Source organism: Neomonachus schauinslandi, chromosome 10 (genome assembly GCF_002201575.2).
Source record: "Neomonachus schauinslandi chromosome 10, ASM220157v2, whole genome shotgun sequence".
NCBI lineage: Eukaryota > Metazoa > Chordata > Mammalia > Carnivora > Phocidae > Neomonachus > Neomonachus schauinslandi.
Genome location: NC_058412.1, coordinates 36,977,297 through 37,003,496, shown reverse-complemented (window position 1 = coordinate 37,003,496; position 26,200 = coordinate 36,977,297). Strand labels below are relative to the sequence as shown.

At 39.6% G+C, this 26,200-nt stretch overlaps 2 protein-coding genes across 4 annotated transcripts in view; one reads left to right on the top strand and one right to left on the bottom strand.

The window, feature by feature from the left end:
- The window catches only part of IL36G (interleukin 36 gamma), a 195,763-nt gene that overhangs the window by 163,787 nt on the left and 5,776 nt on the right, over positions 1 to 26,200 (bottom strand). The gene's annotated exons all lie outside the window — the stretch shown is intronic.
- IL1A (interleukin 1 alpha) lies at positions 12,094 to 21,662 on the top strand. Of its 3 annotated transcripts, XM_021697329.1 has the most exons (7): positions 12,094 to 12,173; positions 12,812 to 12,866; positions 14,059 to 14,107; positions 14,779 to 14,989; positions 16,612 to 16,785; positions 18,114 to 18,232; positions 20,447 to 21,662. In XM_021697329.1, exons 2-7 carry the CDS (start codon positions 12,820 to 12,822, stop codon positions 20,642 to 20,644), a joined length of 798 nt encoding a protein of 265 aa, XP_021553004.1. In that variant the 5' UTR covers positions 12,094 to 12,173; positions 12,812 to 12,819; the 3' UTR covers positions 20,645 to 21,662. The 3 variants fall into 3 exon arrangements, with proteins under 3 accessions (XP_021553004.1, XP_044775066.1, XP_021553005.1); XM_044919131.1 differs by lacking the exon at positions 16,612 to 16,785; XM_021697330.1 differs by lacking the exon at positions 18,114 to 18,232 and having other exon boundaries at positions 12,140 to 12,173; positions 20,447 to 20,538.

Sequence of the window (26,200 nt, the reverse complement as noted above, 5' to 3'; positions counted from 1 at the left end):
CTCAAATATCTCATCTGTTTAAGGGAGTGCACTTTTCTTTGAGTTGTCTATCTTCCTCATGCCCCACCTCTAACCAATCACCAAATCGTGATGATTTGACTCTCCTAATAATTCAAATGCATCCACTTCTCTCCATCTCCATGGCCACCACACAAGTCCAAAGCCATCCTCATTTCTCACCCAGTCAGTTTATTACACTTCTCCCCACATTTGCTCTCTCCTCTTTAGAATCCAGACAGATCTGGGCGCCTGGGTGGCTCAGTTGGTTAAGCGACTGCCTTCAGCTCAGGTCATGATCCCAGGGTCCTGGGATCGAGTCCCGCATCGGGCTCCCTGCTCTGCGGGGAGCCTGCTTCTCCCTCTCCCATTCCCCCTGCTTGTGTTCCCTCTCTCGCTGTGTCTCTCTCTGTCAAATAAATAAATAAAATCTTTAAAAAAAAAAAAATAGAATCCAGACAGATCTTCTAAAAACACAAAACTAATTTTGCCACTCCCCTGCTTAAAACACTTCAAAACTGCCTTCAGGATATATCCAGTGTCCTTAACCTGTTTGCAGGGTTGCCCATGACCTGGTCATGCCTACCTCTTCCACCGTATTTCCTGCCACTTTGCCCCTCAGTCTCTGGGCTTCTACCACCCTGGCCCTTTTCAGTTTCTCTAATACACCAAACATTCAGGAGAATGTTGGACATGTGGGGAGAAAGGAAAGGAAACTAACACTGAACTTTCTGGCTTTGGGGCCTATGCACATGCTGCTCCCATTGCCTGAGACACTAATCTCTTTTCTTACATCTACCTGCACCTTCATCTGGCTAAATCTTACCCTTCCCATTGATGATGCTGCTTTCTCAGAGAGACTTTCCATGACCTTTCAGACTAGATTAGGTTTTCCTCCCTCTCCCCTCCCACTCTCCCTGCATATATCTCCACAGCATCCCACACTACCCCTTTCTTAAAAACCACAACTATGATCATGCGTGCTTCTCCGCTAGCAGAGATGTTCTATGAGGTTCAGAACCTTGTTTGTCTTAATCACCACTCAGTCCCCTGCTCCAAGCATGTTCCTGGATCAAAGATCCCCATCGTCTATGAATGATGGCATGAACTGATAATCTTTATAATTATTCCAATCTACTATAAACACTATGGACAAGCTTGCATTCTACTTAGAATTCCTTTAACTATAACTGATTTTTGGTTAGCCATATTGGAAATTCCCTGCAGCAAATCTATGTTTTCCATTCTGTGTCAAGCAAGGGTCTGGACTAGCAGAGTAAAGAAAGGTCTAATTCCATGGATGGCGGAGTGGGGGATAAATCCCAAAGGGGGCACAGCCTGAGCAAAGGTATAGAACACAGACAATATACAGTAACAGTCACCTTACAGGCAATACAATGGCACTAAATTCCTATCTTTCAATAGTTACCCTGAATGTAAATGGGCTAAATGCCCCAATCAAAAGACACAGGCTATCAGACTGGATTAAAAAACAAGACCCATCGATATGCTGTCTGCAAGAGACTCATTTTAGACCCAAAGACAGCCCCAGATTGAAAGTGAGGGGGTGGAAAACCATTTACCATGCTAATGGACACCAAAAGAAAGCTGGGGTGGCAATCCTTATATCAGACAAATTAGATTTTAAACCAAAGACTGTAATAAGAGATGAGGAAGGACATTATATCCTACTTAAAGGATCTATTCAACAAGAAGATCTAACAACTGTAAATATCTATGCCCCTAACATGGGAGCAGCCAGTTATATAAGGCAATTAATAACAAAATCAAAGAAACACATCGACAACAATACAATAATAGTGGGGGACTTTAACACCCCCCTCACTGAAATGGACAGATCGTCTAAGCAAAAGATCAACAAGGAAATAAAGACTTTAAATGACACACTGGACCAAATGGACTTCACAGACATATTCAGAACATTCCACCCCAAAGCAACAGAATACACATTCTTCTCTAGTGCCCATGGAACATTCTCCAGAATAGATCACATCCTAGGTCACAGATCAGGTCTCAACCGGTACCAAAAGATTGGGATCATTCCCTGCATATTTTCAGACCACAGTGCTTTGAAACTAGAACTCAATCACAAGAGGAAAGTCGGAAAGAACTCAAATACATGGAGGCTAAAGAGCATCCTACTGAAGAATGAATGGGTCAACCAGGAAATTAAAGAAGAATTAAAAAAATACATGGAAACCAATGAAAATGAAAACACAACTATTCAAAATCTTTGGGATGCAGCAAAGGCAGTCCTAAGAGGAAAGTATATAGCAATACATGCCTTTCTCAAGAAACAAGAAAGGTCTCAAGTACACAACCTAACCCTACACCTAAAGGAGCTGGAGAAAGAACAGCAAATAAAGCCTAAACCCAGCAGGAGAAGAGAAATAATAAAGATCAGAGCAGAAATCAATGAAATAGAAACTAAAAGAACAGTAGAACAGATCAACGAAACTAGGAGCTGGTTCTTTGAAAGAATTAACAAGATTGATAAACCCCTGGCCAGACTTATCAAAAAGAGAAGAGAAATGACCCAAATCAACAAAATCATGAATGAAAGAGGAGAGATCACAACCAACAGCAAAGAAATACAAACAATTATAAGAACATATTATGAGCAACTCTATGCCAGCAAATTAGATAACCTGGAAGAAATGGATGCATTCCTAGAGATGTATCAACTACCAAAACTGAACCAGGATGAAATAGAAAACCTGAACAGACCTATAACCACTAAGGAAATTGAAGCAGTCATCAAAAATCTCCCAAAAAACAAAAGCCCAGGGCCAGATGGCTTCCCAGGGGAATTCTACCAAACATTTCAAGAAGAATTAATACCTATTCTTCTGAAACTGTTCCAAAAAATAGAAATGGAAGGAAAACTTCCAAACTCATTTTATGAGGCCAGCATTACCTTGATCCCAAAACCAGACAAAGACCCCATCAAAACGGAGAATTACAGACCAATATCCCTGATGAACATGGATGCAAAACTTCTCACCAAAATACTAGCCAATAGGATCCAACAGTACATTAAAAGGATTATTCACCACGACCAAGTGGGATTTATCCCTGGGCTGCAAGGTTGGTTCAACATCCGCAAATCAATCAATGTGATACAATACATTAACAAAAGAAAGAACAAGAATCATATGATCCTCTCAATAGATGCAGAAAAAGCTTTCGACAAAGTACAGCATCCTTTCTTGATCAAAACTCTTCAGAGTATAGGGATAGAGGGTACATACCTCAATATCATAAAAGCCATCTATGAAAAACCTACAGCGAATATCATTCTCAATGGGGAAAAACTGAGAGCTTTCCCCCTAAAGTCAGGAACGCGGCAGGGATGTCCACTATCACCACTGCTATTCAACATAGTATTGGAAGTCCTAGCCACAGCAATCAGACAACAAAAAGAAATAAAAGGCATCTGAATTGGCAAAGAAGAAGTCAAACTCTCACTCTTTGCAGATGATATGATACTTTATGTGGAAAACCCAAAAGACTCCACCCCAAAACTGCTAGAACTCATACAGGAATTCAGTAAAGTGGCAGGATATAAAATCAATGCACAGAAGTCAGTGGCATCCCTATACACCAACAACAAGAAAGAAGAAAGAGAAATTAAGGAGTCAATCCCATTTACAATTGCACCCAAAACCATAAGATACCTAGGAATAAATCTAACCAAAGAGACAAAGGATCTGTACTCAGAAAACTATAAAATACTCATGAAAGAAATTGAGGAAGACACAAAGAAATGGAAAAACATTCCATGCTCATGGATTGGAAGAACAAATATTGTGAAGATGTCAATACCACCTAGAGCAATCTACACATTCAATGCAATCCCCATCAAAATACCATCCACTTTTTTCAAAGAAATGGAACAAATAATCCTAAAATTTGTATGGAACCAGAAAAGACCCCGCATAGCCAGAGGAATGTTGAAAAAGAAAAGCAAAGCTGGTGGCATCACAATTCCGGACTTCCAGCTCTATTACAAAGCTGTCATCATCAAGACAGCATGGTACTGGCACAAAAACAGACACATAGATCAATGGAACAGAATAGAGAGCCCAGAAATGGACCCTCAACTCTATGGTCAACTCATCTTTGACAAAGCAGGAAAGAATGTCCAATGGAAAAAAGACAGTCTCTTCAACAAATGGTGTTGGGAAAATTAGATAGCCACATGCAGAAGAATGAAACTGGACCATTTCCTTACACCACACACAAAAATAGACTCCAAATGGTTGAAAGACCTCAATGTGAGGCAGGAGTCCATCAAAATCCTAAAGGAGAACACAGGCAGCAACCTCTTTGACCTCAGCTGAAGCAACTTCTTCCTAGAAACATCGCCAAAGGCAAGGGAAGCAAGGGCAAAAATGAACTATTGAGACTTCATCAAGATAAAAAGCTTTTGCAAAGCAAAGGAAACAGTCAACAAAACCAAAAGACAACCGACAGAATGGGAGAAGATATTTGCAAATGACATATCAGATAAAGGGCTAGTATCCAAAATCTATAAAGAACTCATCAAACTCAACACCCAAAGAACAAAGAATCCAATCAAGAAATGGGCAGAAGACATGAACAGACATTTTTCCAAAGAAGACATCCAAATGGCCAACAGACACATGAAAAAGTGCTCAATATCGCTCGGCATCAGGGAAATCCAAATCAAAACCTCAATGAGATACCACCTCACACCAGTCAGAATGGCTAAAATTAACAAGTCAGGAAACGACAGATGTTGGCAGGGATGCGGAGAAAGGGGAACCCTCCTACACTGTTGGTGGGAATGCAAGCTGGTGCAGCCACTCTGGAAAACTGTATGGAGGTTCCTCAAAAAGTTGAAAATAGAGCTACCATATGATCCAGCAATTGCACTACTGGGTATTTACCCCAAAGATACAAAAGTAGGGATCCGAAGGGGTACGTGCACCCCGATGTTTATAGCAGCAATGTCCACAATAGCCAAACTGTGGAAAGAGCCAAGATGTCCATCAACAGATGAATGGATAAAGAAGATGTGGTATATATATACAATGGAATATTATGCAGCCATCAAAAGGAATGAGATCTTGCCATTTGCAACGACGTGGATGGAACTGGAGGGTATTATGTTGAGTGAAATAAGTCAAACAGAGAAAGACATGTATCATATGATCTCACTGATATGAGGAATTCTTAATTGCAGGAAACAAACAGAGGGTTGCTGGAGTGGGGAGTGGGGTGGGAGGGATGGGGTGACTGGGTGATAGACACTGGGGAGGGTATGTGCTCTGGTAAGCACTGTGAATTGTGCAAGACTGTTGAATCTTAGATCTGTACCTCTGAAACAAATAATGCAATATATGTTAAGAAAAAAAAGAAGAAGAAGAAGAAGGTAGCGGGAGGGGAAGAATGAAGCGGGGGAAATCGGAGGGGTAGACGAACCATGAGAGACGATGGACTCTGAAAAACAAACTGAGGGTTCTAGAGGGGAGGCGGGTGGGAGGATGGGTTAGCCTGGTGGTGGGTATTGAGGAGGGCACATTCTGCATGGAGCACTGGGTGTTATGCACAAACAATGAATCATGGAACACTTCATCTAAAACTAATGATGCAATGTATGGGGATTAACATAAGAATAAAAAAAATTAAAAAAAAAAAAAGCATGTATCTATTTGCAATGCAACTGTACATGTGACAGAGAAAGACTCTACAAAAGAATAGTAAGGAATGAATCCAGGATGGGCCTTACGTAACCAAACAACACTTCAAGAGCATAGAGGTACCATGAAGCCGACGTGGTTATGTTCAGGGTAGTCATAAAGTATGGAATGAACAGTCATGGCTGTAAAAATCCCAGTAGTCATCCAGTCCAACCTCGTCCCTTTGTAGATAAGGAAAGCTCTGAGATGTGTAGAAATGTTGTAGGTCACACAACAACTAATATGGCTCAAAGCCAGGTCCAAGTCTCTTGCCTTTCCAACCACACTGTGTGCCACACCTGCCATTCCCTGCTCTGTGCCACAGTTGCTTTAATGACAGGTCCATCCTCCCCAGCAGCAGGAATTCATACCAAAAGGAGGGAGAAGAGAACCATGCACTGGGCATAGGACTTTTGCTATTAACTATTTGCATGCATAATAAGTCAGCTTCACATCATAGTGGATGCTTATATTGATATTTATTAAAAAATGCTTTGAAAAACTATAAAGTACCATATAAATGTTAGATGTTTAATGTAATTATTTCATGATTTCTATCTGGGATGTTAACTCAACAGTTTATTATTGGCCTTCTTATTTTCACAGCTAATATATCTTTATATCTGGAATCAGAATTTGGCCAAAATGAAAGCATCTGATTAGGTTCTTGATTCACCTTATTGGAAAATTCATCTCCCAGAGAGTAGAGAATGTGGTAAGAGGAATACTAATCTAGACACAATTCTGTCCAAGAAGGAATCAGTTATGTGAAAGAGGAATTTTGAGATAAAATACATGTCACCTTGGAGTTTGTGATGGAGAAAGGAAAGATAGTTATAGTGGTAGTCAGAATAGGTTAGGTTATTCCACAGTAACAAACTCTGAAATCTCAGTGACTTCACACAATTAAAGATTTGTTTCTCACTCATGCAATGTCAAATGCAGGTTGTTCTAGTCTCATACATTTGCAACCACACCTCATCCATTTGTAGCCCCACTATCTGGAATATGTGACTTCCAAAGTTGCTGCATCAGAGGACGTTGGAGATGACGGAAGCACACACTGGCCCTCGATTGCATAAGCCTGGAAGTATAACACATCACGTCTCACTTCCTGCTCACCGTGCTTTGGCCAGAAAAAACCATGTGTCCCTAATCCAACTCTGCAAAGGAGACTAGGAAATGAAGACAGACATTTATCAAGTAATCCCATAAATGGATATTGGGTAAGGAGAATCTACCACATACACTTTCCCCAGATTTCAGGAAAGCAAATATTGAAATGCTCAGAGTATCCCATTTGTATAAAAACAAATCTATATATGCCTTGAAAAAGGAAAGAATGAAAGAAAATACACCAAAATAGTAATAGCGAATACCTCTAGTTATTTAATTTTTTGTGGGTTTTATTTTCTTTTTATATTTTTTATATTTCCCTAGCAATATTTAATAATCATGTTTTAGAATCCAGAAAAGTAATCCAAGTTGTTTTTTAATTGTGAAACAAGTTCAGACCAAAGACAACTATGACTCCGTGAGGAAAATGACTCAAAAGAAAAGGGAATTTCTTTAAAATGCACTTCTGATTAGGCAATTACAATTAGCCAGCAAGAAGAAAAGTGAGAGACAGGCACAGACATGACTGTGGTCACAAAGAAGCTCTCGGATGAACTCTGATTTTTAAGTGCATCTGTGAAAGAGGGAAAGACAGTGTGCCAAGGAAGAAGCCAACGAGAGGGCACAGCCCTGTGAACTACCATCCCAAAAGAAGAGAGAAAGGGAACTTAGAAACAAAAAAAGCACATAAATTAGGGAACAAATAAGTAAGGCAAAGAGAGAGAATCACAGCTAACTGGGGATGTGGTGGTTCAACATGAAGCTGTCCCTTCCCACTACAGGCTTCTGCCAACTTGAATTTATCTATTCCAAGCCACAGCCATCCCTCGGCCGAGTTCCCAGAGCACTTGCCCAAAGTTTACCCAAAGTTGAATGGGTAAAGACCTTAGTGAGCTCTACACAGGGCCCTGATTATCTAGCTCTTACCTCCCTCACCATCCTCAACTTGCCACTCCACTGGCCCTCCCTCTCTGAGCTCCAGCCTCAACACCCGACTTTCACTTATTTGACCCCCACAGCCTTTGCTCAGCCTGGAATATACCCTCCCCCCTCCCCAGTGAACTATCCACTCCCAGTCTAATTTTAGTATATGTGCTGCCGAAGCGAGCACCCCACTCCCAGTCTAAGACTAGCTTTTTTGTTCATGCCTTTACTAAACTTATCTCAGTTTGTTTATCTGCTTATTTAAGGGATTATTGTTGAATGTCTTCACTGTCAGCTTCCAGGAAAGCAAGAACCATAGCTGGCTGTGCTCACTGAATGGGGTTTCATTCTTTTCAGCCGCTTTTTCACTTATAGGTGAGAAGTCATGGGAGACATTGTTTCTCTACCTTACCCCTCTTTACTGAGGAGCCAGTGTCACTGGGTAGTATGGTATTTTGAACCAGAAATCATGAAATGGAGTTTTCATTTTTGCTCCCACTCTCACATAAACTCTCCAAGTGATCTTGCAACCTTGACACTTCCCCTCTCTGAACCTGCTTCCTCTTTTATAACATGAAAGTTTAACCTAGATAGTGTCTGAAGTGCATCCTTCAATATATCATTCTAGATCCTTCAATAGAGTAACAAGACAAAGCAGAAAAACTTAGAAATTAAAAAGAGCAAAGAAAAGGAAGAGGTCACACTAAGGAAAAGAGACAGCCTGGTAGTTGCTTGAGCCTAAGCTCTGGTGTCTGAATCCCATGTCAGCAATTCAGTAAACTTGCAATCTTAGACAGATTGTTTAATCTCCCTGGACTTTGACTTCTTCTTCTATAAAATGTGACAAGAACACCTACGTCACAGATTTAATGTGAAGATTAAATGAGATAATGTATTAGAACACCTGGAAGACTATGTTAGGTCCTTTCCTCCTTCCCATCCCACTTACTGTCACAGAATTTAAAAGCAGGTTATAATTAAATAGGGGATGAATTGAGACAAAAGGCTCAGTTGTCTCTGTATGTAATAATGGTTTATGCACACTTCATTCCTCTGAAGATGCTTTCTACAACCTAAAAACAAATAATTGCATCCCCTGAAAAATTCACAGGGAAGAGTTGTGTTTACTTTTTCATTCAAGCCATGCTGTCAGATCCAACTACATGCAATGATTTTAAAGTTGCTTCCAAAGATGTTTACGGATGTTTCTTGTCTTCATGGTACAATGGCAAGAGCATGACTAAAGTCCATATCCAGGCTCCACCACTGACCATGCCCTCAACTACGTTGATCACCTTCAACCTTTTCCTGTATGTCACAGAATAAAATGAGATTCCTCATTGAAGGAGGAGGAAAGAGAGAGGGGGGATATTTCAAACCATTTCTTTTTTCATCTTTTAAACAAAAAAATCCTAGAATCAATAAATGACAGGGTGTTTGAGGCTGAAAAGACCTTTAAGAATGATCTCTTTGGGGTGCCTGGGTGGCTCAGTCGTTAAGGGTCTGCCTTCGGCTCAGGTCATGATCCCAGGGTCCTGGGATCGAGCCCCACATCAGGCTCCCTGCTCAGCAGGGAGCCTGCTTCTCCCTCTCCCTCTGCTTGTGTTCCTGCTCTCTCTCTCTCTCTCTCTCATTCTGTGAAATAAATAAATAAAATCTTCTAAAAAAAAAAAAAAAGAATGATCTCTTTGAGCCCTGCCACTTTTCCCGTCACTTGGCGTTTGGTGGAGGTAAGAGACTTGAACACCTAAATGCAGTGGAAAGAGAAGATTGGACTTGGAACAGAAACCTGAGGTTAGAGTGCTGGCTCTGCCAGTTTTGTGACTGTAGATTGGCCACTTAACATCTTCAAGGGCCCTCAGCTGTGAAAAGAGATAGTAATCAGTACCTCTGTGGGTTAAGTGTGGAGCCAGTGAGACAATGCAAGTGAGAGCTCTTTGTGAAGTATAAGGCAGTTTTCAAATGAAAAGCACCACCATGATTCTTTGGACCCGCAACCTCCAGGTTTATAGGGTGTATCCACTCACCTACCAAAATATATCCTCTCATCTTGCATATCTAATTTTGTGAATCCTGAAAGAATGCTTATGTCTAACAAAAACTCTGGCACAGAATAAGTATACAATAAATTTTTTTTCTGTATGATCTAGGTGGAAAACGACTAAAGTTTTTGAAGTCTCCTCAGAGTCAAGAGGTGGGTGCTTGAACCCCCAAAGTTCGTGTCATAGGACAGCCCCCAAAGACCCCCTGGGCTCCAGTAGAGTTCTACCTAGCATGTTTCTCTCTCCATTCCCCAGGAGGAGGTGGTCTGATGATGAGGCTTACTTACAAGTCAGTCTTGGTACACACATACAGAAAAGTAGGTTCCCCAAAACAAAGTGAGGACTTTCCACTCTCTAAACCTCACCCATGTTGTTCTTCCTTTAAAAGCCAGTTTCCAAAAAGGTCATATGAAGGAAAAAGAGTGAAACCTCAACCTGAGTTGGCAGTCTAAAAAAAATTCCAACTGTCCTTGAGAAATTCAACAACCACATTCAGGGAATTCTAATCTTTACAGTAGAGGAGGGCCCAAGGCCAGGACGGGTGTTACCACTAATGGTAGAACCAAGGATGTTTTCCTGGATTACCAAACAGATACTATATATTCCTCCCAGAAACTAAATATCTTCAGGGTTTCAAGGGAGGCCTTCACCTGAAAATGTCCTCCCTGTTGAAGTTTTCAAACCAATATTTTCATAAGAACTATATTTTCTTCAGTGAACTAAGGCATTACAGTGATGACTATAAGGGTTCCCAAGTGACAGAAGCCATTATTAGCATTGTTATTATTTTTGCTTAGTTGCATCTCCATAGCAGCCTACATTCACAATGTGCTTTGCAATTGTTTCTTGGTAATAGTCCTCACAAGATCTCCGGGAGGCAGAAGGAATAGCCAGGATTAATATCTGTGTTGCCTGAAGGAGAACCACGGGCATAGAGAATTGGCTACCATCACCATTCAAACAAGGATCCATCCTGAGACACCCAAGATATGCCCCAATCTGGTCCTAAATTTACACTGTCTACATCTAGGATACATTATTTCTGTGGCTCTTGTTTATAACTATTGTAACCAGGTCTATGACCAGGAGGATCCGGACTGGCAATAGAATCAGAATCAGAGATTTTGCACTTAGGATAGACCTTAATGATCATCTAACCAAACCCATTACTTACCATTAAACAAGACTAGAGAAAATACTTTACCCAACTCACACAAGCCACTTCACTCCCAGTTCTGAATGGTCTTGCCTTTTTATACCATGTTACATTGCCATGCCTCATCTTTCTCTCTTTACCTTTTTGTTCCCCTCCTCTACCCTCTTTTTCCATCTGTTTTCTTCATTTAAAATTTACATGGCTTAAACTCCAAACAGGAAATCTTCAACATTTATCTGCCAAGAGTCTGATATTCTACCACCTGAACTGGGCCAGCCTCAGGATACCAAAAAAAAGTCTTTGATAATAACAGCCAGGCAACACTGATGTAGTGTTGTATGTAAGAGTCCCTCCCCTTCCCTTAACCTCTATTCTCAAATCCAGCTACCAGATTTTGGCCAGGGCTTTGCCCATATTTGCTTGAGTCTACAGCTATCCTCACATACCTTAGGTTTATTCTAGAAAAGACCAGACTTCCCTTTGGGCCCTGATAGAGGGCCACTTTGCTGTAACATGGCCAGGGCAGGGAGCGCTCTCCTAAAGCCCTGTCACTTCTATAGGAAATGGGTTAAAAGTATTCAGAGGAGTAGGAGGATTATCACTTCTCTCTCCCCTACCGGGCCCTAACCAGGAGGTTGTCTCCCCACACTCAGAGTGATTTATGCCTATTCAACAAATGTCCCTTTTCAGAAAAGATGGATCATCTTCCCTCACAGCCAACCCTTATTTGCCAGGGGCTGCCAAGCATTCCATCAATTCATACTCAGCCCCCGGGGTACAAAAAACAAATTAAGCTAAAACACAAACTACAGTTCCTAAGCTCCTCTCCAACTCCAGCCATCTAGAATTCTGATTTTAGGAGTTGTCCCTTCCTCCCTACCATATGTTTTTAGAAAGTTACATTTCCTGCCCTTCTTCCCTTTTTCTAAGACTACATGTTTATAATTGTTTAGAGCAAACCCATAAACAAATGAGCCAAGTTAGAAACTCCTGGAATCTTTGCAAACAACACTATTATCAAGTATGTAATCTGTCATTATTTGGCCAGTTTCCGGTTAAAGGAACAAAGAAAAATACAATTCTTCCCTGTAAATTCCCCGTGACGCACACAGACCACGCCTACCCCAAGAAGACAAAAGGCGAAGTAGCCTGACTAGGGCCAAGTCTGCAGACAGAGAGGGAGTCATTTCATTGGCGCCTGAGCCAGCAAAGGTATTGTCCTTATCACATCTTTGACTTTTAAAATATATTTTGCTTTTCTCCTTGGCCGTTGTCTCTCAAACTGCCTTCTTGGAAGTACAAGCCTCTTCCTTCCTTTCTTGTCTGTCCCTGGTTTGGTGTGTGAGTTAGAATCACAGTCAGATTTCAGAAAATAATTCTTTCTACTGATGGGGAACTGAGGGACAGAAGAACTGGTTTCATATGAGGGCACTGTTGGGTGCAGCCAAGCCTTCCCTTGGAGGGAGTCTCTACTACTAAAACTATTAGGAGAACACTAGAAATTTCCAAATTTGTCTCTCTCTTACATCTATATAAGGCAAATACCTCATTCTTGTGGGGGTTTTTCTTTAATTTATCCAAGCTTTCATTGAATGCCTACTGTGTACAATGCATTGGGTTGGGCACATAAGGAATACCAAAGTTCTAAAAGAAGTCTACAATCTAGGAGAGGAGGCAGATACATATGCAAATAATTCAAGGGAGTGAAAAGAAGAATGGGGAAAATGCTGAGTATGGGCTAAGTCATTCATTAAGCTTCTCAAGAAGAACAAAGCTGAGGTGATTCCCTTTGCCGGGCATTTGGTTCAGTGGCTGGCTAGGCTGACAGCCACCAGTGTTCTCTGTTGCAGAAGTCAAGATGGCCAAAGTTCCTGACCTTTTTGAAGACCTGAAGAACTGTTACAGGTAGGAAATCAATTCTATCTCTTGCGATTTAATGAGGGGATCAAGGTACATTAGAATCTATCTAGGAGTTAGAGTAACGAGCATGGAGCCAGACTGGCAGAGGTATAGAGATGTGTCCTACCTCTGAAGTCAGGGCAGGTTCAGCAAAGATCCAGAAAAAGTAAGCATCTAGCATGTTACACAGAGAGGACACTGACAGGGAGACAGCCATTTTAGAAAAATTATTTCTGTAGTCTCCTGAGTCCTAGTGAATTTCAACATCTACTTAGACACAGCCTCAGTCAGGTTCACATGCTCTGATACCGTAATGGGTTTTAATGGACTGTCAGAGAGAGAAACCATTCTCAGGAAAACTTCTGGATCTCAATCTGGAAGAGGTAATGGCTCCACAGCAATTTGAGCATGTGAATGCACATACACAGTCAAACCTCATTCAGACATAAGAGAAGGGTAAATGAATAAAATTAAAAATTATAGGATAGTTTAAACAAACACGGTATTCCCATTACCTATCAATATATACTAACAGAAACTAGGCTATCAAAATGTTGCTGGATAGTTCCCAAGTATAAATTATTAAATCTGTTTTAGTGAATACATGGAAGCAATGGACAACACATGACGGATTTGCTTAAAATTAAAATGAGGTGCTTCAGGGATGCCTGGGTGGCTCAGTTGTTAAGCGTCTGCCTTCGGCTCAGGTCATGATCCCAGGGTCCTGGGATTGAGCCCTACATCAGGCTCCCTGCTCCTCGGGAAGCCTGATTCTCCCTCTCCCACTACCCCTGCTTGTGTTCCCTCTCTCGCTGTGTCTCTCTGTCAAATAAATAAATAAAATCTTTTTAAAATAAATAAATAAATAAATAAAATGAGGTGCTTCAAAAGCATTTCTCTCTTGAGGAGGTTAACATTTTTCCCTGACATTCAACTACAACTCTTCAATTTGTTAGCCAAGCCCCATTTTTAGAGATAAAGCACAGGTAAAGTTCAAGACCTGTCCTGATGCTTACTAATTCCAAATTAGTGAGGCACAAATTACTGCATATATGTATGTATATGTATAGAAGTCCTTAATTTTCAAAGATAACAGTAATGACCGTGTGTGTGTTACCCAAAGCTAATGTGGTCATTAAAATATGTTGCCCAGTGACTGCAGTTATATAACAAACATTCTCATTATCTTGTTTGACAGTGAAAATGAAGAATACAGTTCTGAAATTGACCATCTCTCTCTGAATCAGGTAAGCAAATGACTGTAATTCTTATGGGATTGCTATTCTTTTTTTTATTAATATATATTATTTGTTTCAGGGGTACAGTTCTGTGATTCATCAGTCTTATATAATACCCAGTGTTCATTACAACATATACCCTCCCCAATGTCCATCACCCAGTGACCCCATCCTTCCATTCCCCTACCCCCCCACTCAGTTTGTTTCCTAAGATTAAGAGTCTCTTATGGATTGTCTCCCTTTCTGGTTTTGTCTTGTTTCATTTTTCCTCTCTTCCCCTATGATCCTCTGCCTTGTTTCTTAAATTCCAATACAGGATTGCTATTCTTACACAGTATTTTCTCTACCAGGAGAAAACAGCAATAGCTTCAATCCTAGAAGCTTTTGTTTCACCCTCACTAGAGGTTCAGACACATACATTTCTTCATCATAAGTGAGACCAACTGCCTCTTTACACTAATAGTGGATGACATTCTCCATGCTCAACAGATTTTCCAAGGGAAAGGTGGGAGGGAGGGAGGGAAAGATGGGGAGAAGGGGGAGAAGAGAGGGAATGGGGAAGAGAAGACTGATGAAATAGAGATCCTTCTCACTAAATCTATTGGATAAAACTTCTACTGAAAGGGATTTCATTCTATGACCATATGCAGTCCCTCAGTTTCCATTTTCCTTCCTCCTAGAAATCCTTCTATGATGTGAGCTATGACCCACTTCATGAGCACTGCATGTGTCTGAGTACCTCTGAAACCTCAAAGACATCTCAGCTTATCTTCAAGGAGAATGTGGTGGTGGTGGCAGCCAACGGGAAGGTTCTGAAGAAGAGACGGTTGAGTTTAAATCAAGTCATCATTGATGATGACCTCGAAGCCATTACCAATGATGCAGAAGAAGGTAAGCGGTCAAGTGCAAATAATACCTTAGTTTTCCATTTTTAAGCAAATGGAGACAACAGAGCACAGGAGAAAATAAAACCTAGAATCAGAGTAACAAGAGGGCAACCAGGCATCAGTCTAGTAACTATAAGGAAGGAAAATTAATTTTTATCCTTCTCCAGTGTGGAGAGAGGAGCAGTGGCCTGAGTCTACAGAATACTTCCTCATGGGCTCATTTTGTGGCCATACTGTAAAGGTCATGTGACTTTTATCCTTATGGCAGAAAGCAGTTATATACTGTTAGCGGGTGATTACTTACAACCTATATTCCTTCAGATAATAACTATGCCCCTTTGGGTAAGTTACTTAACCTTTCTGTGCTTCAGTTTCCTCTACTGTAAAATGGAGATAATCAGAGTCCCCACTTGTTGTGAAGATTAAATGAGTCAATACTTGTAAGCTCCTGGACTAGAATAATGCCTAGTACATAAATACCCAATAAATGTTAGGCATTGTCATTACTCTTCATCCTCCTCCTCCTCCTCCTACTACTACCTTTGTTAATGCTACCAACACTACTAGTTTATTAATGGCTACATTATCTCTACACTTCACAACAATCTTACATTCTCATTTTACATAGGAGGAAACTAAGCTCAGTTAGATAAGTCACATAGTGTGTAAGTGGGAGAGCTTTAAACCAAATTCAGTTCTGATTTTAACAGTCAGGATTATTCTCCCATGCTGCTACTGTATAAGCCTCTATATGAAACATAAACCAAATATTTTTTAAGTAAAAGCTTTTTAAGGTAACAGGTAAACACTAATACACATTCACCTAGAAAATAGGAAGATACAAGAAAATGTAAAAAAGAAAATAAAAACACTAAGAGTTTTGCCACTGCCAAGACTAGAGAAAATACTTAAGTATTTGATTAAGGGTCAATCAGCAACTTAAAGTCTTTTTCATGTACATACACACATATAAACAAACATTATTAGGATTATATTATATACAATTTTATATTCAGCTTTTTTCACTTAGCAATATATCAAGGGCATTCTAGGGTACCAGTTTTTCAATATTATAAGTAATATAATAATGAACATCCATATCAATAGCATCCATATATCTTCATTTTTATCACTATTTCCTTAGAATAGATTCCTAGACATAAAATTACTCAGAAACACGAGGATTTGTGAAGCTGTTGATATATACCACTGTCTAGAAAACGGAGTAGACATTTAGACCTGCATCCTCAGTGACATATATGGTCTTAATATATTCATTTTTTTCTCAGTGTATTCATTTGAAAAATGTAGATAGTGAATGCTAGCAGTCTTCCTATTTTCTTAGAAACCTCCAAACAACCAAAATGAAATATTTAACAAATAATCTCTTTTTAAAAAAATTACTGTCTGAGGAATTGAAGTTTAAAAAGAAATAAGCAACCATGGGGATAATCCTAAAAACCACTTCTGCTGACTGGGTGACTTCTCTTCTCTCTCAGTTTCTTCACCTGGATTAAAATATTCCTAATGTTCCTTCCATAGCTACTTTTGATGCTTGTATTAGAGCAGATATAGCATCTCTGTTTATACATAGACATTAATCTGAGCTTGTGATAATTGTTTTAGAAATCATGAAGCCCAGATCAGTAGCATACAACTTCCATAGCAATGAAAAATACAACTATATGAGGATCATCAAATCCCAATTCATCCTGAATGACAACCTCAATCAAAGTATAATTCAACAAACAGGGGGAAATTACCTCATGGCTGCTGCATTGCAGAATCTGGAAGATGCAGGTAAGTGGACAGCTCTGTCATCCTCCTCTCTTCTTATTTTTGTATTTCTTTCAAACTTTCTGCTTTCAAAATATAAACCTCTCTAGATTCCTAGCTTTGTATAATTCTTCTAGAATAGGATGAAGCACAACACCCCCAGTAAAATTCAGGGCAAGGACAGGAGCTTCAGCCAAATCAGGAAGCTCCACAAGAGAGAAGCTTCCTATCTTTGAGAGCACCAAGTATAAAGCTTTCTGATGAAGTATCTCCTTTGGTTCTCTCAGATATTCTCATCCTTGGTTTTAAAGATGAGGAAACTGACTCTCAGAAATATTAAATGACTTACCCAAATTTACCCAAGAAGCCAATAAAGAGCAATCACTCTCCATTAGAAAGCTTACTGTTCAAACTTACAAATAACACCAAACTAGAAAGAATCTTATCTTTGATAACATAGTTGTGAAGCAAAACATCCAATAAGCTGAGAATATGTTCTGGAGGATGAAATTTAGGGTCCAAGAAATTTTGTCACACAAATCTAATTTCTATGGTATATATATTTTAGCTTCAGGACATGACTCCAGTATACAAAATTAGTTTCAGAACTCCAAAGAGGCTACTTTGCAAACAGGGCTCTTTCTGATTGGACATACTTTGGATAACATGCTTTCTACTCCATGACATTTACAAATTATTTGTGCTGTATTTTCCTACTTAATATTATGTCACATAATTTCCCCACATATTGAAATAGCATATATATTTGCCATGTTTAATGGCACTAGAATATTCAATCACGTTGCTTTGCTGGTCCTTTGGGTTTGCTCTAAGTAACTCTATTTTGCAATAGAGTTTGTATATATAATTTTTTCCCTATGAGGTTATTTCTTTGGATCATACCCCAAAAATGGAACTCCTGGGTTCCTAGGGATAAATAATTATACAGTTCTTATTAAGCATTGTTCTCTAAGGAAAACAACTACTTTTCACTATCACTAGCAACATGAGTATATCAGCTTCCCTAAACCCCACCATTTTAGGTTATTGTGAACTCATGAGCTCACAAGTTGAAGGGTCTTATCCCATTAATGTAATTACAAGACATTCAACAAATAGCCCCCAAGCATTCATTCAACATAGAAAATTCTAAAGACATTAACCAAGTATTACCTGCCTAGTAAATATGGCAGACATTGTGAAGGATACAAAGATGTATGGAATTCCATTCTGGTGTTTACACCATAGTTGGAGACTTAACTACAAACACACACACACACACAATTTACATAAAACTTGATTTCATTCAAATACAACATATTTACTTTCTTTTTGGCTTTTCTCTTTGCCAGTGAAATTTGACATGGGGGCTTATACATCAAAAGATTCTAAACTTCCTGTGACTCTAAGAATCTCAAAAACTAGACTATTTGTGAGTGCCCAAAATGAAGATGAACCTGTATTGCTAAAGGTCAGTCGTTCTCAGTCTCCAATTTACCTTCATTTACAACCCATATGTTTGTGAATAATTCCAATAGGCAGATACCCCTAGTGGGGTAGCACAATCCTCTTCTCTTCCTACCACAGTTTCCACCTGCCCACCTACCCCCACATGCTACTTCTCACCTATTCCCAGAGACACTTCTAGGCAGAATCTATGAGAAAGTAAAATGGAGGTAGCAAGAGTGAATAAAAGGTAAATTGCCTTCTTCCTTCTTTTTTCATACCCTGCCTGACCCTAGCCACCTCCCATCCCAGGGCATCCATTTATTCCATCCATCTTGAACCTTACTAACATTTACCATCTGACCTATGTGATGGTAGGCATTAGGACAATGGTGCCTGATTCCAAGAAACTCAAATAAGCCAACTAGGAGCAGAGAGTGTTAATCACCTGCCAATGGGCTCAAAACAAAAAACTGGGAGCCAAGACTCAAACTCTGGCCTTTTGACTCCATTGCTTCTCTCTCTTCATTGGTGCCAGCATTATCCTTCATCCCAGCCCCATCTCCACTACCACCTCCCCCTCAAACATACAGACATACACACGCCCACTATAGCTTTAGATGTTTACTCCCCTGATAAGTAGGTGACTCTTACTTAGTAAATGTATAATGCAAACCCCCAACTCCAACCAGGATTTTTGTAGGTGCATGTATTCCTGCACCCGGATCAAATGAAGTAAAAATGATGTCTGTAAGACTAGGGCAGTAGCTTCATTCATGAATTCATTCAACAGGCATTATTTATTGAGAGCCTTCTCTTTTTCAAACATAGTGCCAACAGCTATGTAGACCATGGTGAACCAAAGTCCTTAGCCTCATAGAACTTGGTCTTCTTGGGGACACAGACAGTAGACAAGCCAAACCACCAGCAAAAAGTACAAGATGCTGTAAAGCAAATAAACAAGGTGCTGAGATAGAGAAAAATGGGAGAGTGCCCTTTACATAGAGTGGCAAGAGCAGAGCTCCCTGTGAGATGGGATCTGCTGATAGGAAGGAGTATGACGCAAGATGGCAGGTGAGGGTGAGCATTCTAAAGAGAGGGATCTGAGTGCATCTAGGACCTAGAGCTTCAAGAGTTTAAAGGCCAGCTTCAGAAATCAAAAGGAACACTCTAAAACTGGGGCACTGTGAGAAGGAGGAAAGATAAGCAGAGGCTAGTGTTTGCAGACCCTTGCATTTGGGTTTCATTTGAGGTACAATGAAAAGCCATTAAAGGGTTTCAAACAAGGAATTGTCCTAACTTCACTTATATTTTCTAAAATGGAGAATAGATCAGCAGGAAGACAATGGGGAAAGCACAGAACCTAATTAGAAGGTAATAATAATAGTCATGAGAGTGGGGGTGGTGAGGCAGATAGAAATAAGTAGACAGAACTGGTTATATTTCAGAGATAGAACCAACAGGAGGGAGGGGAGAAAATACATTTAATGAGATGGGAAAAAACTAGGAGAGGAATGGGTTTGGGAAGTTAAATTCCTTGTTGACATTGAAAACCCCAAGGAAACCTCAAAAGGATAATTAGTTGGTTTAGATTAAAAAGAACACAGAAGAAGCATCTCAAGTTGAAATGTGAATCTCGCTTTTTCATGAAAGTATTGTTATTCTATTCATACTCGCAAGTATAGTACAGCCTAAAGAGATCACAATTGTCAAAAATTGTACTGAAAGGAATCAGCTGCTGATATACCTGGAAGTGTGTGTGTGGGGTGGGGGGGATTAAACTTTTAATTCTTGGCTTAAATATGGAGACAAATATCTCTAATGATAAATTATTTTCTCAAAGATATGATCTGCATGCTTAGCGGTCAAATGTTTAGAGGTCTCAATTGGAGTGCTCAGATTTTATGCAAAATGCCTTTTGCAGGACAAGAACAATGTTTTTACTCTACCTGCCACAATATAGTGAGACACTACTGTCATTGGCAATCCATGACTAATCTGGATTTCTCTCCAGTTAAGTAAGGAAATTAACTATTATGTGTAGACTGGGCCATACATCTAATAGGCATGTAATAAATGCTTGCTGAATGAACAAGTGAATGAAGAATCTATATCATCATATTATAGTCAGAGTCCTAAAGTGCTATATTTCTCACAAAGGCCAAATGTCAAGGGATTGCAGTTCAGTTCTATGTCTAGAATCTTGTTCTTTAACATATCTCTGTTCTCCTTATCATAGGAGATGCCTGAGACACCCAAAACCATCAGAGATGAGACCAACCTTCTCTTCTTCTGGGAACGCCATGGTACTAAGAACTATTTCACATCAGTTGCCCAGCCAAAGTTGTTCATTGCCACACAGGAACGAAAACTGGTGCACATGGCAAGAGGGCAACCCTCTATCACGGACTTTCAGATACTGGAAACCCAGCCTTGACTCTGGAGTCTACTTACTTGTGAAGTGTTGACAGTCCATATGTACTATGTACATGGAGGAGTCAAATCCTTTACTCTTAGTCACTTTCTGAGCATGTGCTGAGCCTTTGTAATTCCAAATGAATGTTTACTCTCTTTGTAAGAGAGTGAGCAAGGTCTAATGGAACCAACACTAACATATGATGTTGTTTGTTATTTAAAGAACACCCTATACTTTGCAAACTACCAATCAGTTTAATTATTATTCTTCATAATAATCTTGGGAGGACCGGGGCTACTGACTATGGCTACCATAAAGATTCTACCCATATTACAGATGGGTTAAGTAACTGAGGCATTAGAAAACTAAATATCCACAACAGCAGCTGAAATGAGAAGCCATAGGCCCAGGATTTTATTCCAACTGCTTGCTTTTAAGTTGCTGATGGACCCTTAATCAAATACTGTAAGTTTCTGGGACCAGTTTGATCATCTTCAAAATGGAGGGGATGATACTTATATCCTTCCTGCCTCAACAGTATTTTATGCTAAGCAATGAGGTCAGTTTAATAAAATAATTCTTGAATGAAAATACTGAGCCTCAAGAAAGCAAAGCATAAATATTTATTATTATTTATGTATACATATATATTTATCAATATATTTTTAAGATAATTATATTATTATATTTATGGCAATTCCTTGCATTCCTCTGAGTGTGACCAGTCATCCTTAACAATAGGAAAGAGTGTTTTTTAGGCTAAATGAGTTTGATTTAGTTATACTAAGGCACTTTGGTCAAGTCCTGCTTTTTGTAGTACCTGGAAGACCTATAATTGTGATAATAAATTTATATTAATACTTTGTGCTGATAATTAATCCTTCACTCCTCTACTTTTAAACTTGCTTTAGCATTCTTGTGTCATTCAATTTCACCTGCTATCAAGTCTTACTAGCTAAAGTGGGATAAACCAGGGCGCCTGGGTGGCTCAGTTGTTTAAGCGACTGCCTTCGGCTCAGGTCATGATCCTGGAGCCCCGGGATCAAGTCCCGCATCGGGCTCCCTGCTCTGCGGGGAGTCTGCTTCTCCCTCTGACTCTCCCCCTCTCATGCTCTCTCTCCATCACTATCTCTCTCAATAAATAAATAAAAATCTTTAAAAAAATAAAATAAAATAAAATAAAAATGGGATAAACTTAATTTTGGTAACCATGAGACAACTGTAAATCTAAATGTTCTTTTCTGGAATGTAAGCAACATTCCTTCTAGGTTCTAAAAGTTGTTATCAAACTACAGTGTTATATTACTATCAACAATAAGCACTGATACATTATTATTATAAGTCATAATTGAATAAAACTTACCAAAAAAAGTAAATCTAACACACATTTATTGTCTTAATCATTATTTTAATGCATGGTAATTAGGAACAAATGATAAAACTTCACATAAATAACTGTAATTAGTGTTACTTTACAAAACCAAACCAAGGTTTTACAGTTTTTCTCTCCCCTTTGTTAGCTTGCCAGTATGCACCACAAGTGGTATTAAGAATGAGGGATGCCTGGGTGGCTCAACTGGTTAAGCATCTGACTCTTGATTTCGGCTCAGGTCATGATCTCAGAGTCATGAGTTTAGGCCCCACAGCGGGCACCCTGCTCAGCAGGGAGTCTTGCTTTGAGATTCTCTCTCTCCCTCTCCCTCTGCCTCTTACCCAACCTTTCTCTCTCTCCAAAATAAAAATATATAAATCTTAAAAAAAAAAAAAGAATGATAATGTTCCCAGGTTCACGTAAAGCTTACATTGCACATGTACAACACTTGTGTTTATAGCCATACAAACTCACAAATACAGAACCACATTAAAAACTAATGGATCCGTAAACCAACGAGACAGAAGAAAGAGAAATTAAGGAGTCGATCCCATTTACAATTGCACCCAAAACCATAAGATACCTAGGAATAAATCTAACCAAAGAGGCAAAGAATCTGTACTCAGAAAACTATAGAATACTCATGAAAGAAATTGAGGAAGACACAAAGAAATGGAAAAATGTTCCATGTTCATGGATTGGAAGAAAAAATATTATTAAATGTCTATGCTACCTAAAGCAATCTACACATTCAATGCAATCCCTATCAAAATACTATTAACTTTTTTTCACAGAAATGGAACAAATAATCCTAAAATGTGTATGGAACCAGAAAAGACCCCAAATAGCCAGAGGAATGTTGAAAACGAAAACCAAAGCTAGTGGCATCACAATTCCAGACTTCAAGCTCTATTACAAAGCTGTAATCATCAAGACAATATGGGGTACTGGCACAAAAACAGACACATAGATCAATGGAACAGAATAGAGAACTCAGAAATGGGTATGGTCAACTAATATTTGACAAAGCAGGAAGGAATATCCAATGGGAAAAAGACAGTCTCTTCAACAAATGGTGTTGAGAAAACTGGACAGCCACATGCAGAAGAATGAAACTGGACCATTTCCTTACATCATACACAAAAATAGACTCAAAATGGATGAAAGATCTAAATGTGAGACAGGAATCCATCAAAATCCTTGAGGAGAACACAGATAGCAACCTCTTTGACCTCAGCCACAGCAACTTCTTCCTAGACACATCATCAAAGGCAAGGGAAGCAAGGGCAAAAATGAACTATTGGGACTTCATCACAGCAAAGGAAACAGTCAACAAAACCAAAAGACAACCGACAGAATGGGAGAATATCTTTGCAAATGACATATCAGATAAAGGGCTGGTATCCAAAATTTATAAAGAACTTATTAAACTCAACACCCAAGGAACAAATAATCCAATCAAGAAATGGACAGAAGACATGAACAGGCATTTCTGCAAAGAAGACATCCAAATGGCCAACAGACACATGAAAAAGTGCTCAACATCACTCGGCATCAGGGAAATACAAATCAAAACCACAATGAGATACCATCTCACACCAGTCAGAATGGCTAAACTGACAAGTCAGGAAATGACAGATATTGGTGAGGATGCAGAGAAAGGGGAACCCTCCTACACTGTTGGTGGGATGCAGGCTGGTGCTGCCACTCTGGAAAACAGTATGGAAGTTCCTCAAAAAGTTGAAAATAGAGCAACCATATGATCCAGCAATTGCACTACTGGGTATTTACCCCAAAGATACAAATGTAGTAATCTGAAGGGGCACCTGCACCCCAATGTTTATAGCAGCAATGTCCACAATAGCCAAACTGCGGAAAGAGCCCAGATGTCTGGGGCACCTGTGTGGCTCAGATGGTTAAGTGTCTGCCTTCAGCTCAGGTCATGGTCCCTGGGTCCTGGGATCGAGCCCCACATTGGGCTCCCTGCTCAGCAGGGAGCCTGCTTCTCCCTCTCCTTCTCCTGCTCCCCCTGCTTGTGCTCTCTCACACTCTGTCAAATAAATAAATAAAATCTTAAAAAAAAAAAAGAGCCCAGATGTCCATCGACAGATGAATGGATAAAGAGAATGTGGTATATATATACAATGGAATATTATGCAGCCATCAAAAAAATGATATCTTGCCATTTGCAATGACATGGATGGAACTAGAGGGTATTATGCTAAACGAAATGAGTCAGTCAGAGAAAGACAACTATCATATGATCTCACTGATATGTGGAATTTGAGAAACAAGGCAGAGGATCATAGGGGAAGAAAGGAAAAAATGAAACAAGATGAAACCAGAGAGGGAGACAAACCATAAGAGACTTAATCTCAGGAAACAAACTCAGGGTTGCTGAAGTGGAGGGAGGTGGGAGGGATGGGGTGGCTGGGTGATGGACACTGGGGAGAGTATGTTTGTGGTGAGCGCTGTGTATTATGTAAGAGTGATGAATCACAAACCTATACTCCTGAAACAAATATTATATGTTAATAATTTTTAAAAAAAAAACAATACTAATGGATCCATTTGGGAAGCATGGATACAAGATATGTTAAATTGGAAAAAGTTAAAGTCAAGGGACCTTGAAATTAGATATGGGAAATAATGGAGAAGGAGTAGTCCAAGGTGACTCTCAGTTTCCTGGTACTGGAAAATGAGTGAGTAGTGGTGTCTTAATCAGTATTTTTGGTAGAAATATGGAGTTCTTCTCAATTCCAGGATGAAGTATGGCGAGTACCATTTTAGACATAATTCAAGCTACTGGCAGGATGCCCAACTGCAGATGTACAATGAGCAGATGATAATGTGTCTGGAACTCAGGAGAAGTTAGAACTAGATATATTTGGAAGGCATCAGCAGGTTTATAACAGGTAAAATCCTAAAGTGACATCAGAGAAAGAAGAGAAGAGAAGCATATGGTGAACACTGTTGGTTGTCCATTCAACTGCCAAACCCCCCATCGTCCTTACTAACAGAACCCTGATTTCTCTTTTTTAAAAAAAGATTTAATTAATTTGAGAGAGAGAGTGCAGTGCGAGAGAGAAACAGAGAGAGAGAGCATGGGGGGCGGGGAGGATTAGAAGGAGAGAGAGAAGGAGGCTCCCCACTGAGCAGGGAGCCCAACTCAGGGCTTGATCTCAGGACACTGGGATCATGACCTGAGCCAAAGGCAGACGCTTAACCAGCTGAGCCACCCAGGCACCCAGAACCCTGATTTCATTCAGAAGGAAATGTATTGACCCAAAGAATGAATCCAGTTGATCTAAGCCAATCTTGACCATTCTATCCTCACATGACTGAGTCATGTTGAGTAAGTCCTGTCTAATGAAATGTCAATCTGCCAGGGACAACTTCTGGGAAAGATTTTCTACCCTAATAAAAGATAGAAGAAAGTCCTTTTCCTCCATCCTTCCTGCATGAGACATGTTCTATGAGGATGTGAAGTTTGGAACTACGGTAGCCACCTTGCAACATTTGCAAGGACATGCTAAAGAAGATAGAATGGCAGGAGAAAAAGAACCAGAATCTATGATGACACTGTTGTACTAAGTACCTACTGCCAGACTTTAAGAAAAAAAAAAAAGAAAGAATGAAACATTATTATGGTTTTAAGCCATGGTCATTTTGTTTCCTATTACTTACAACCCAACTCAGCCTAACTGATACAGAGCACCACAGGAAAAAACAAAACAAAACAAAACAAAAAACACAGAAAAAAAGGAAAAAGTTTGATCTGTTTGTTTCACCTGGCTCTTTCTAGCTGCCACAACTTTCCTTTGGTCTCCATACCCAAGTCTGGCTGCAGTAAAACTAGTTAGTGTCTTGATATTTTAAGAAAGAGATAAGTACAGAACACTGAGCAAGCAATACCAATTCAAGAAAACCTTAAAAGTATAATAGCTGCTCAGTCTTTAATAGTGAAATATTGAATCATTCTAGAAATAGCCTGAAAATGTTATTCTGTATACTTTTTAGTCCAAACTCTCCCACTGCCTAATCAGTAAGAAGGTCACCACGATGAAATTCAACAGTCTTAGCACTGAACTGGTTGGAGTCTATTTCTTTTGTTACAATCTTATATATAAGTTTCCAAATTGAGGAGAGTAAAGCCAAAGTTCCACCCTTAAGTCCAAGGTACAAAAACAAAAAGCCAAAAAGAT

Excerpts from the sequence above, each read along its gene's own strand:
- IL1A (XM_021697329.1), top strand. The coding sequence starts at position 12,820 with ATGGCCAAAGTTCCTGACCTTTTTGAAGACCTGAAGAACTGTTACAG. Across the intron at positions 14,990-16,611 it reads TACCAATGATGCAGAAGAAG|AAATCATGAAGCCCAGATCA; the intron begins GTAAGCGGTCAA and ends TAATTGTTTTAG. Across the intron at positions 16,786-18,113 it reads GCAGAATCTGGAAGATGCAG|TGAAATTTGACATGGGGGCT; the intron begins GTAAGTGGACAG and ends TCTCTTTGCCAG.